General features: G+C 37.9%; 1 protein-coding gene across 1 annotated transcript; it reads left to right on the top strand.

Moving 5' to 3' along the window:
* Positions 1–304: 304 nt before the first annotated feature.
* LYAR (Ly1 antibody reactive) lies at positions 305–9,993 on the top strand. The gene is made up of 8 exons (XM_010295502.1): positions 305–426; positions 1,346–1,460; positions 3,444–3,551; positions 6,079–6,162; positions 7,593–7,929; positions 8,207–8,302; positions 9,234–9,319; positions 9,636–9,993. The coding sequence occupies exons 1-8, from the start codon at positions 305–307 to the stop codon at positions 9,768–9,770; spliced, it is 1,083 nt and encodes a 360-aa protein (XP_010293804.1). The 3' UTR covers positions 9,771–9,993.
* The last annotated feature ends 3,841 nt before the right edge of the window (positions 9,994–13,834 follow it).

The raw sequence follows: 13,834 nt of genomic DNA, 5'->3' as shown, positions 1-13,834 counted from the left end.
CCCGCCGCCTCCGAAGCGTATCGGCATGGGGTGGAGGGCAGGGGTGGTTACTGGTTCCGGGGTTGACTGAGCTCAAGGTTTCAGGCAGAATGAGTTTTTCCTTCTGAATTTTGCATATGCAAAAATCAAACCGCTTAGACTTTCCGTTAGTGGATGCGCAGTTAGTTGCATTTGTTTTCGGCCATCCAAGTGCTTCTTTTGAGCTGTAAATGTAAGATCTCCTCCTTGGTTTTCTAGGGCTGTGCTCGTGTGGGGAGAAAAAAATTTGTACCTGTTTCATAGGAGCTACCGACCGCTCACCAACATGGTAGTTTTCACATGCAATGCGTGTGGAGAATCGGTGAAGAAAGCGCAAGTTGAAAAACATGTGAACATCTGCAGAAACTGTCAGTGCCTTTCTTGCATGGATTGTGGCAAGGATTTCTGGTAGGTAAAGGATGGGAAATAGCCTTGCTGGTTCTGCACCGATTGTCACAAATGCAAGGTTTTCCTATGGTGTGTGTTAGATTTGGCAATTTCTGCGCAATTCATGCATGTATTTGAAAATTGTACGTGTTTTTATATAATTGCAAGTTTAATCATCCAAGTTTGAACTGCAAGGACAACTAAACCATGCAGTAAACAGAGTTGCAGTTTCTTCTTTTACAGTTATAAGTGACAGTGCTTTCAGCTTCTGGTCATCAACAACTGCTACTTGTTGTGGTACTGCAGAGAGATTGGCAACGACATAAAAAATTCTGAATTTGGTTGTCACTTCTTAGAACTCAGAAGAAAGCAGTACTACTGTCTACTTTCAAAATATAAATATGTGAATTTGCATAAGAAAATAAGATTGTCCTCAAATAATGATTATATTTCTCAGTACTTCACTGACAAAAGATTAAAATCTATGTTATTCTTTTTTGGGGCACTTACTCAGAACTACACTACCACATCAGTATATCTATATTTAGCAGTCAGGTTTTTGCAAGCATTTTTCACCTGCTTTTCTGATTTTAAACATGTCAATATGAGTAGTAAAACACAGATATGCATTAATAACTGCATCTGTTACATGTATAAATATGCATAAGTTACAGATTCATTAATAAAAGCAGCAATATACTGAAGACAGATCTGATTTTGGAAATCAGAAATTTTCAGTGAAGGCTTGTAGCATGACAGAAATGTCAGCAGTCTCATAAGCATGTACTTTAAGCATGTCAAACGTTACTCATAGAAGCGTTGGCAGTGTTAATGTTTAAATGTTAGATGCTATCATCTATTGCTTCAGTTTGTTGATTACTTAAGTTTTGAAGGACTAAAACACTTTAGTGAACTACAGTTAAAAATCTGCTGTGTTCAGGGGTGACGATTATAAGGAACATGTGAGGTGCGTAAGTGAAGACCAGAAATACGGTGGAAAAGATTTTGAAGCCAGAACTAACAAAGGAGGTGCTAAACAACAAGAGTGGATTCAGGTAAGGTTTGTACTATACAGATATGATAAATAACTATATTTTATAATAGTTAAAGACACAAGAGGGGCTATACTGGTTCAATCCAGAGATCTCTTTTTCCCAATATCTACAGCTTGCTTTTGGCAATTCCTTGGTAGGTCTATTACTTACCCTGGTAAGAAAACACACCTTTTTTTTGTTTTGAGTCTGTCTCCTTCTGGTTTGATTTGATATTCCCTAGCTCTTGCATACAAAAAGGTATTGATCATTGTCCACCCTCTTCATGCCGCATACGGTTTTGTAGACCTCTGTCAGGCATCCCTCCCCATCTCATCTCTGTTCCAGGCTGAAAAGTCCTGTCCTGTGTAGTTGTTCTTCATATGTAAATTATATCTTTGGTCCTCTGAAGTCTTCCCAGTTCTGTGTATGTTTGTGAATGTATCCTTGTGAAACGAGATTACAAGAACTACATACACTGTTCAAGGTATGGATGAACCATAGATTTACTTCGTGTCATAATGATGTGTCCTCTATTCCTTTCTTACTGATTTTTGTCAGTTGGTCTACTTTTTTTTGGACTGTTACTGATCACTGTCTTGGCATTTTCATGGAATTGGTTGTTGTAATCCCAAGATCTTGTGTCTGAGCTCCAGTGATCAACTTCAAGCCTGACATTTTAGATGTGAAGTTAGGATTGCTTTTCCTGTGCATGCTGCTTTACATGAATTCGTGTTGAATTTAATTCACCTTTTTATTACCTAGTCACTCATTCTCTTAAGATCTTCCTGGAATTTTTCACAGTCCTCCTCATCCTGAATAGCTTCATATCATCAGGAAAATTTTCTTGCCCTTTTTTCAGATATTTTGTAAATATGTTGAACAGCAGAGGGTGCAGCATGGATTACAGGAAATGTCTCCTACCCTTTCTGTCCTACCCTTCAGGTAGTTATTTATCCTATGCAAGAACCTACCTTCTTATGGCTGTTAGTTTTTAAATGTTTTGGGAAGAAACTCTTTAAAAATGCCATTAGATATAATTAGCTAGATTACCTTTATCTACGGATTTCTGGATTTCTATCTCGTATAGAACACAATCTAACAAAGTACAAAGCTATGTGCATACTCAAGGCATATGAAGAACACCGTTGAAGTGAACAGATTGGTGCCATTGTTGAGATTAAACGTTGTTTGAGTGCATTGTTCAAAGGCTGTATGATGTGAATGCTATTGCTTAGGAAAATCATTAGCCTTCCTCAGTAGTAAGTACTTTCTACACAGAAAGGTGAGGGATTATTACAGAACGTCCTTTCTGGAGTCTTAACATATCCACAAAACGTTCAGTAAACAGATTTTCGGAAGTACAGGGTCTCCAGTGTCCAATGGCTGCATCTTTAAATAATGGGAAGCGGAGAGCCTTTTTGCCACCCAAGCAGCAGTGCTGTTCAAGTAACTGCCACAAGGCCCTGGCTTAACCTTCTCTGGTCTCTTGTGCTGGCATCTGTAGCATAGGAATGTGCCTGAGCTGTCTTATGGGGATTAATGGTTGTTGAAGCTGGCACTGCTGCCAAAAGAAATGCATATCAAACTGCAGCCTCTAAGTTAGACTGATTTTTCACAATTAACTCCAGAACTTTGCAAAAACAAATCTGCTGACAGTTGCTTTTGTTAATGCAGGTCTTTTTCACGCTACAAGAATCACCTGTGGGATACAGTTACTTTACTTTTAAAAGTTCCTATTACAGGTTGTAACTTGTCCATCAGAAAGCATTGGTGAGCTTGCCTCTGCTTCCTATATAGGTATAAATATTTATTTAGATAACTTTGATGCATCTCATGATCTATGATACCAAAGGTTAGTGTATTGAACAGTTCTTTCGAGCAGGCCATACAGTCTGTGGGTACTGGGGTGATTTTTGTCCAATGTGTTTCTGACTTGCATACCTTGCATGTATCTTTTGATCATTACACTTCTTTGCTGATTTCATTCTGTTTTTCTTAATCCAGAAAATTCATGAAGTAATGAAGAAGCCAAACATAAGCCCTAAAGTGCAGAACATTCTAGAGAAAATGCGTGTCTTTGATAATATTCCAAGAAAAAAAGTGAAGTTTCAGGTATGTTTTAATAGAGATTTGTAGTAATCCATGCAGCAAGCCTAAAATTAGACTTTCTTATCAAGTGCCACTCTCTTTTAACAAAGGTGGGACAAATTGCTCATTCGGGCATCGGTAAATAGATGGTGTAATGCCTGAGTTTCAGATAGGCAATGTTTGTAAAACACATCTTGCTTAAAAGGACTCTCAGTGTGCCATTTAAATTAAGTATTAAGCCAGACTCATCAGTCAAGCTTAATCTCCATGTGTAGGCTTGTTTATTTTTTAATACTTTTCTTTTTTAATATTTGCAATTTTTATTGAGTGTCCATATTCTTTTAAAGGATTCTTATTCCTGTGGCCTTGTTTTTTGCTGGTAAACATAAGATACTGTTTTGAGAGTTTTCCTGTTACTCATTATTCTGACAGAATCTCCCACACTGGATGCTTTACTATACTTTGCATCACGGACAAAGCAAATTCCAAATGTTTTATGTGGTATCAGTAAAGGATTACTGACAAGTTGGCCGTCCCCAGCCTGTTCTGTGCCTCAGATTGTGAGTCTTGAGAGAAGATCATAATTATTTCCACAGCCGTCCAATAGAACCTAACAGAGCTGTGGTGAAATTGCTGCTAGTGAGCTGAAGGTTAGAATACTTTTGTACAAAATTAATGTTCTAAGCAGGGAGAGTGATATTGTCAAGAAGCCTCTTTCTTCTTGGTAAGATATGTTGCAATGGAATATCAAAAGTTTTTGCAGTTCGTTGTTGCAATTTACTAATGTAGCTTTCCTGGGATTTTCATTGCAATGCAAAAATCTTTACATTAGGTTTTACCTAGAATTCCACTATGGTGGATTGACCCTGGCTAGACACCAGATTCTCACCAAAGCTGCTCTATCACTCCCCTCCTCAGCTGAACAGGGGAGAGAAAATACAACGAAAGGCTTGTGGGTTGAGATAAGGACAGGGAGAGATCACTCACCAATTACAGTCACGGGCAAAACAGATGCAACTTGTGGAAATTAATTTATTGCCAATCAAAATCAGAGTAGTATAATAAGAAGTAAAACCCCAAATCTTAAAACACCTTTCCTCTACCCCTCCCGTCTTCCCCAGCTCAACTTCACTCCTGAGTTTCTACCTCCTACACGCGAGCAGCGCAGGGGGATGGGGAATGGGGGTTGTGGTCAGTTCGTCACACGTCTCTGCTGCTCATTCCTCCTCAGGGGGAGGACTCCTCACACTCTTGCCCTGCTCCAGCATGGGGTCCCTCCCACAGGAGACCATCCTCCACGAACTTCTCCAATGTGAATCCTTCCCACAGGCTGCAGTTCTGCATGAGCTGTTCCAGCCTGGATCCCTTCCATGGGGTGCCGTCCTTCAGGAATGGACTGCTCCAGCATGGGTCCCCCACAGGGCCATAAGTCCTGACAGCAAACCTGTTCCAGCCTGGGCTGCTCACTCTCTGCACGCCTCCACGGGTCCTACCAGGAGCCTGCTCCAGCACGAGCTTCCCACAGGGTCACAGCCTCCTTCGGGCATCCCCCTGCTCCAGTGTGGGGTCCTCCATGGGCTGCAGGTGGAGATCTGCTCCACCATGGAGCTCCATGGGCTGCAGGGGGACAGCCTGCCTCACCATGGTCTTCACCACGGGCTGCAGGGGAATCTGTGCTCCGGTGCCTCCTTCTGCTCTGACCTGGGTGTCTGCAGAGTTGTTTCTCTCACGTATTCTCACTCCTCTTGCCTCCCACAATTGTTGTGTGCAGGTTTTTTTTCCCCTCTTCTTAACTCTGTTACCCCAGAGGTACTACCACCATCGCTGATGGGCTCGGCCTTGGCCCGTGGTGGGTTCATCTTGGAGCCAGCTGGCACTGGCTCTGTTGGACACAGGGGAAGCTTCTACCAACTTCTCACAGAAGCCCCCGCTGTAGACCCTCTGGCTACCAAAACCTTACCACGCAAACCCAGTACAATTCCTGAAAGTTGATTTGTTGCTGATAGCATGAGTGTATTGTAAGTAGAAATTTACTGCTTTGTTTTCCGTTTAAGCAGCAACTCCTGCAATAGCCCCAACAACTTTCAAATGTTTTCATTGGGATATTTGCTTAAATTTTACTTTTCTGTAATAAACTAAGGTAGCCATTTAGGAGCATGACCATCTGTCCAGTACACAAATAAATAAATAAGATCAGATCCTTAATGTTTTAACTTACAGGAACAATCAAAAGGTTTGGTAGAACATTAACATAACCAGCTGTATTCAAAAACTCGAGGATGATCTTTTCTATATATTTACCACTTCTGGATTACCAGTGGTGAGGCAATCGAGAGGCGTGGTATAGCCTTGTAACAGTACACAGGCATTATGCAGAACCATTTAGCTTGGAGGCTTAAGAGGTTCATAGAGAGTAAATGTCTAACTAGATGTTAATCAGAAAAAGTGATTAGATTCTTAAATGAAAAATTTAAAAAATAACCAAATATATGGTAATCAAAAAAACCATAGGTGCACCTTTTCAGTTATTGTTGTTTTTTTTCCTGCACAGAATTGGATGAAGAACAGTTTGAGAATTAGTGACAGCACTTTGCAAGACCAGGTGTGGGATATTTTCTTTGAAGCAACCAGAAACGTAAGTTAAGTTAGAGGTACAACAGGAATGCAGTCAAAAGTGCTGGAAGGAAAACCTTTCAGACTCTCTTTTGTAGATGTTAGCAGAAATATTGTGTCTCATTGTTACAATGGGCTATGTTACAATGTAATATTCCTAGACTAAATTGCTAATTTGTGGCACATACTGTTGCTGAAGTAGTTGTGCATACTGGGCAGGCTGCAATTAAAAACTTGGGACACGGTGAAACATTGTACTAATCAGAAGGCTAATTCGACTTTATTCTATGCTACTAGTACATAAAAAAAGGGAAAACCACTACTTTTATCTTTGGTTCCAATCTTTTACCACACACTTAAGAAGGAATTAAAAAAACCCCTCAATTAACAGCACTGAGGATATCCATTTTATTAGTGAGAGAGATGAGATCTTCCAGTTTACTGTGAAGTCCTCTCAGTGACCTTTTTTCTCATGCCTAATTCTTTGCTATTTCAGTAGTAGTTTAGCATGTTTTGGTAGGCTGTTGTTTTGTTTGATTGTTTACACCTATTCCTGCTACTAGAAAGCTGTTACAGAAACTTATTTCTCTGTTGATGTAAAGATTGCTGTCTTCCTGCTCCAAGCTTCTTTTGAGGAAGTGCAGGCATAGCTTTGATATTAATCCCTTGTTGATCATGCTTCATGTTCCTGATTTGATGACTCCAGTTAAATCTATTTGTAGTTTTTCTGAAGAATCCAAATGTAAGAGCCAGGAAGGAAAGAAATACTATTTTTTCAAGGATTTGAATGTAACATAAACTCTGGGTAATGAATTTTAAGTACATTGTCTTGCTGGAACATTAATTCTGAGTCAATACAACTTCACCAAAGCCATAAGCAGTTCCTTCATGATTTAAACCAATTTTAAAAAAAAAATCTTAAATCTGAACAATTATTTTATTTAAAAACAAGAAAACAATTTACATTTTCCATAGGATAAAGCATTAAAGTAAAATATATAACACAACTTTCTTGCTCAGATCGTTTCGGTACACCTTTAAGAGTTCTCAAAAACATCTCAAGATACTCTTTGTAATAGATGTTTTGAAGTGTATGTACTCAAAAGAAGTTCTTAAGTGGAATTTGAATTGAAATTACTCTTTACAAAAACATCTTGCTATTAAGTTGCTTATATAAACATGTATTCTCTAAGTAACCACATTAACATTTCAGTCATTTCACTTGTAATTATTAAAATTAAAGTTTAATTTAAAATTAAAATGTTCACTAATATATTAGTTCTTCTACAACAAAATTATTATAAGCCCAGGAACTGGTAACTGGTGTCACCACATGTGAGCAATTTAATTGAATTCAGGATATTAATGTTTTTAATGAATGATGTAGTAGAGAAAAGTTGCAATGTCAAAAAAGGCATGTACAAATTGTAATAATCTCTCTTTCAACAAAAGACTTCAAGTGAGAAAAAACAAGACAAACCACAACAGAAGGAAGAGGGGCAGTCTGCAGAAACTGGGGAAAAAACAATGGCAAAAGAAAATGGAATTACAGATGATAAAAATAAGAGGAAAAAGAATAAGAGGGAACGAAAAGAAGACAGACAAAAGAACAAAAAGAAGGAGAAAAAAGACTTGAAATTAGAAAACCAGTCAGAAGTAAAAAAGAGTAAAAAGTCAAAACAGGAAAAGGAGAGCTTGGAGAATGAATTTGAAATAAATGGAAATGGCCATCCAAATGAAGTAAAAGAGGAAATAAATGTAAAGAAACGCAAACATAAGCACGCAGAAGGTATCTATCCTACACCTTATATTCTTGGTTGTTTTCAAGATGCTTTTTTTCAATGCCTTAAAGCTCAATAATCTACTTTAGTGGAATTTTTTAAGTATTAAGTAATATATACAAATTAGATTATTTTTTAACACTGTGGTTGCACAGTCCTTTTACAAAATCTGAACTTCTTAGCGAATATAAACTTGTGTTACAAGAACAGAAGCTTTAAGTCACATCAGAACTTTTCTTCTAGTTTTATAATCTTTTGTGTATGTTTATCCAATTCCATTTCTAGAGGAACCTCATATCACAACAAAGAAAATTAAAACTGAAAACACTTCAAAAGACATGGAAACAGAAAACAACAGCAACGAAGAAAATGTGGGAACAGGTAAAGGTATTCTTAAAGGGGGAGTTTAGATAGTTAACAAAACTATTCTGCAAAAGACCTAGTGCAGAATATAAAATGGTGCTTTTGCAGCAAGCCATGAATTAAATTGTGCCTTAGTATATATATACATATGTATATTCAGTATACAGCTCTGTTCCAGAGTAAGTAGCCTGTGCTACACTTAACACCTGATGCTGAGTGACTTCTCCCATTTGTTTTTTCTGCTGTGCTGGCAACCTTTGGCTACACTTGCATTCACTGGGCAGTGGGGGATTTGGCATGTTTGTTTCACCACATCAGGTCTCTTCCCTGCTGCCATGCATGCTAGCCAACGTAGTGAAAAAGGGTAACTGCTCTCTTATATCTCTTTCTATCTCTTATATCCCCATTTTTTCTCAGTGAATCATAAATTGGATTTCAGTTGTGTTTGACCTTAGTTTATGCTTAGATAAACCTACTTATGCCTATCATCTGACACACTATTACTGTTGTGAAATGTCTGTACTTGAACATACAGATTATTTATTTGGAAACTACCGATTAATGACCTCTGAAGTGGGTGCTGTGTGAAATTCACTACTTGCGCTCTGAGGTTGAGGGGACAGAATCTTGCCAACCATTCCTGCACCACGTAAGAGTTGCTGCTTTGTAGCTGAAGCACACAAGTTAAGTAAAAGCAATCCTGACCCTAGCTGTGCAAGTAGTATGTGAGTTCTTCATGTCTACCCTATCATAATCTTAAGAAACAGCCTACCTGACTTTATGCTTAGGACACCCTGCTGTTGTTGTAGGGTCAGTAAGATAACAATGAACTGTTGCGGTAGGCGAACCAGTTCCAAAATTGGGAGACTGAAAGATGGTTCCTACTAGAGAAGATGACCTGGAAATACCTAATTTTACTAATGATGTTGTACACGTGATTGTTTTCTAGGTAAATTCAACTGGAAGGGAACCATCAAAGCTGTTCTGAAACAGGCTCCAGACAATGAAATTTCAATTAAAAAACTGAGAAAAAAGGTACTGTACAACATGTTGTTTTTAATCTCTTTTGGTCTTGTGAATTTCCTTCTGTAATGCTTAAGTTCATAAAATCCTGCCCCACATAAGCAAAAAAGTTTGACATTATTTAACAGAATATCAGTTGATAGAATGTCAGCTGAAGGACATGTTCTTTATTGCTTACTGGACTACAGAAGAAATTCAGTGCTAATTCTGCAAAGGAATAATAGCGTAGTGGATTCCATGCTACTTTTAATACAGTAACATGAATGTATTATTGCTTAAACTGGAATCATCTTTACTAACTCAAAACTATTTCTCTGTCTTTGTGCAGGTTATAGCTCAGTATTATGCAGTAGCTGGTGAACATCACAAATCAGAAGAGGATATTCTAGTCATATTTAATAAGAAAGTGAATAACAATCCCAAATTTAAAGTTCTGAAGGACAAAGTTAAACTCCTGAAATAAGAATTTGCATACTTTTCATAACCTTTGCATTTTAATCTTGCAAACTGAGTGAAATTCTTCTGTCAGCTGTACGAATTTCATGGATTGGTCTCAATTTAAATTGTGTGAGAGCAGAATTTAACTTTTAAAGACTGGATTCCTCCTCTTTTTCTAGATATATCACAGAACATTTTCAGATACTTTATTTTTTGGTTTTATGGAAAATGTATATTTTTTGCTACAAGCCTACTGTATTAAAATTCTTCCAGTAATGGATATAATTTATAGGCATCAAATGTTTTATCAGGACCTAGGTTTTGTGGCTTTTTGCAGAAACTATTATAAGAGCAAATAGGATTTTCATATTCCAAAACCCACTGTGGAATAAATATTTTGTTATGCTAAAATTCAAAACGGTATGACTGATATCCCCTTTATGCACTGTAGCTAGTATATGCAGGCTTTAATAACCTGTCAATTTTGTGTGGTAAAATGCATAATTAAAGTGTCTGTCAAGTTTGTGAATGTAATATTGCACATTCAGTGAAAATCTAAAGACCAAGTTACCTGTATATGCATAGCTACTGAATGTTTTAATTAGTAAGGCAACTGACTTCAATATAAGTGGTCATATGGACTAAAAATTGACTGATTAAATAAATTAGTTTAAAACATTACCTTAAATATATAAATCTTGCCACTTTGATTGTATAATAAATCCACAAATTATACAAAATTTGAAGAGGCTGTTACATTGCAGTCACCAAAACAATTTAGGCACGCCAGAAATCTTAAACATAGGTAAGAGACAGTTTTATAGGATTTTAATCAAATGCAAAATACTTCCAGATAGGGAGTTCCCTACCATGAAGTAGTCTGTTAAGAACAGGGGTAGAAAGCCCATGAAAATTTCTTGCAGTAGATAGTATGGTGTTTTGGAAGATTGCATAGTGATTTGAAGCAGATAAAACTTTTCTAAAACTCCATAATTAAAATATCTGAATTTATAGAAATACTGACTATGTTAAAAGTATAAATATGAAAAAATTATCTGTCTGATACACTGGGTCCAGTTTTTTTGAGTATGTATTTGTCTTGTTTATTATAGAAGTTGTAATAAAAATACCTAATAAATTGAAGATCTCTTCAATAAGTGTTGGTTGTTAATTCATGAAAATGGCTTTGGAGACAAATAGAATAAAATTTATTTACAGACATGGGGAAACTTTGAGAAGTTGTTTCAACATAGAATCATGGAGTCATAGAATAGTTTGGGTTGGAAGGGACCTTTAAAGGCCATCTAGTCCTACCCCCCTGCAATAAGCAGGGACATCTTCAACTAGAGCAGGTTGCTCCAAGCCCCGTCCAGCCTGACCTGGAATGTTTCTGGGGACGGGGCATCTACCAGCTCTCTGGGCAACCTGTGCCAGTGTTTCACCAGCCTCATTGTGAAACATTCCTTCCTTATATCTGGTCTGAATCTGCACTCTTAGTTTAAAACCGTTACCCCTTGTCCTACGGCAACAGGCCCTACTAAAAGGCTGTCCCCATCTTACAAGACCCCCTTAAGTACTTCTCACTGTATTTATTTTACAACAAATACTGTTTCATTAAGATCCTAAATAGTTTTGTTACAGGTTTTAATTTTTTTTTGTTTAGAATTCATCCCAGATTATGCCATTCTCTTTTTGTCTTCCATTGTTGTTGACCACAATGTGTGTTTGACACGTATAGAAAGCTACATAGAAGCTGAACTTCTGCTGATGCTATCCTAAGTTCTTGTGATGAGAGCAGCAGTTATGGGCGCAGTCAATGGTGGCAGCTAATTCTGTGCCACGCTTCCATTCTCTTCTCCCTACCTCACGCTAGGATCTCACCTCTCTTTCTATCCTACGCTTCAAAACTGTGGGCTGGTCCCATGCCCACATGCCGGGATCGTCTTCCTGCTGTCTGGCTGCACTCCTGTCAGCCAGCTGCTTCCAGCTGCCTGGCTGTGGGAGCATATCTCCGAGCGTGGGTCTGTTCCCAAGTGGGACAGCAGAAGCACGTTCTGCTTGGCGCGTTGCGTAGTAGCACCACTGGCCATACCGCTGTTGGCAGCCTGCGCTACCCACACGTTTCTTCAATAAAGGCCTGCTATTTTCTCAATATGGTCATGAACTCATCAACTGCATCTTTTTTTCCTTTTTCAAACTGGTAAGAACAGTTTGGATTGTTTATGCTATGCATTTAAAAATCTTACTGTGCAGTGTTGCACGTTATCTTTCACAGCTCGGGAGAGTGACAGTCTCTATAGACCAGGTATTTTTAACGCATCATCACGTTTCCCACTATCTTCTGTGCTTTCAGGACAAGGGGACCTTGCTTAATACTGATTCTGCAGTGCAGCAGAATCGTGCGGCTGATGGCCGTGCACCTTTTGTTGGGTTTTTCTCATTTGCAATTAACCAACAGTAATATTCAGAAAGGGACTTTACTGTCTTGCAGCTGCCACTCTAGATTCTGTGGAAAAGAGAGGGAGCCCTTCCAAACTTCTGCAGAGGCAGAAAAGCTACTGTAAAATCACATAACTTAAAAAGAGGAGCTAAGGTAGCACAAATGTCAATTCTATTTTTGTGCATTTCCTAGCTTAATTGCATGAATTTATACCATTATACCATCAATTAAATGAATTATACCATTACATTTTAATGTAGTTTGTACAGATAGATCTCAACAAATGAGAATGTAAAGAGTTCTAATTTTACTAGCAAAAGCTGGGTATTTAAGTGTTACAGTATGAAAAAAGTTGTAATATTAAATATTTACTTTGTAACTACATATTTTACACTTGTTCTGTTTCAAATTGAGATATGAAAACAGATAAAATCAATGTTAACAATATACAGTTTTACAGTATTCATTCAGTACTGTAACCACAAGAAATTTCTTTGTTGTAATGTGGGTCAAGGTACTGAAAAATTAGTGCAAGAGAATGCTTGTATAAAGCTTCATTTAGCATGTAACACAAATTGACAAAATCATGCAGAATTTATTTTTTTTATTTGCCACAAATTACATGTTTAGCAGCCATTGCTAATGTCAACAGTCACAATAAATTGATAAGAAACCATCAGATAATAGTAACATAGCATTAGGAAATGTTCCAGAATATGTTTGCTTTGTTGATTTTCTAAAGAGCGTAACATTATCTCCATAATAAAATATGCCTTATTGCTAAAATTTTCCTTTCTAAAATAGTGTTTTGGCAAAAGAGTGTCTTGGTGGTGGGGGAGAGGGGAGAAGGAAGTAGTATTGTGAATTAGAAATTTGTTTAAAGCTAGTGGCTTTCTCGACAGGGATAGCATAAGCATTTAAGCAGGGAGTTTAATCACCGAAAGAAAAAAAGCTTCAAAGGACAGCTACTTATTTGTTGTGCTCAGCACTCCACTGTACCGCTGCATTAGAGTAGTTCATTCTTCCTTCTCCCAGTGAAAACCGATCCTCCCACCTGGTGCAATAATCCGACTGCGTCGGTACAATGTAGTCAGACCCTGACATGAGTAGTGGCTTATAGCTGATGACCACAGGATACAGAGACCCAATACATGATTTCATTCGGAATCTTTTAAAGCTGTAACACTCGCCCTTACTAAGGAAATAAGAGAGCAAATATTAAACTTTCTGTGCGAGATAAGCAAAAAAAGGCATATTGTTCTATACATTGAGCTATATCCACAGGTTACAAGATATCTCAGTCAATATAGTCAACATTTATCCCTTTCTTCTCCCAATTTACCTTCTAAGAAAAAACAAGAATAACTTCTCTAAGTTTCTTTTCTGCTCTGTCAGCCAAGAAAAGCAGCATATCATGTTTACCATTAGTACTTTTACAGGAAGTGTTATTTTATATTGAATTCTAAATTTCACTTGGACTAGAGGAAGCTTTAGCAGTAACTCTTCTTTGCACTTCTTAAGATAAGATTCTTAAGATTCTAAAATTCTTGTGATTGTGCCCTTGCACTGGCTGGACAGCTGCCCAGAGACTTGTGGTGAACAGAGTTAAATCCGGCTCGTGGCCAGTCACAAGCGGTGTTCCCCAGGGC

Source organism: Phaethon lepturus, unplaced genomic scaffold (assembly GCF_000687285.1).
Source record: "Phaethon lepturus isolate BGI_N335 unplaced genomic scaffold, ASM68728v1 scaffold341, whole genome shotgun sequence".
Classification (NCBI taxonomy): Eukaryota; Metazoa; Chordata; class Aves; order Phaethontiformes; family Phaethontidae; genus Phaethon; species Phaethon lepturus.
Note: the sequence above shows the minus strand (reverse complement) of the source record. Positions and strands in the feature narration are given on the sequence as shown.

Coding starts and splice junctions, on each gene's coding strand:
- LYAR (XM_010295502.1), top strand. CDS start 305: ATGGTAGTTTTCACATGCAATGCGTGTGGAGAATCGGTGAAGAAAGCG. Junction 6,163..7,592: donor TCTTTGAAGCAACCAGAAAC/GTAAGTTAAGTT, acceptor TTTCAACAAAAG/ACTTCAAGTGAGAAAAAACA. Junction 9,320..9,635: donor TTAAAAAACTGAGAAAAAAG/GTACTGTACAAC, acceptor GTCTTTGTGCAG/GTTATAGCTCAGTATTATGC.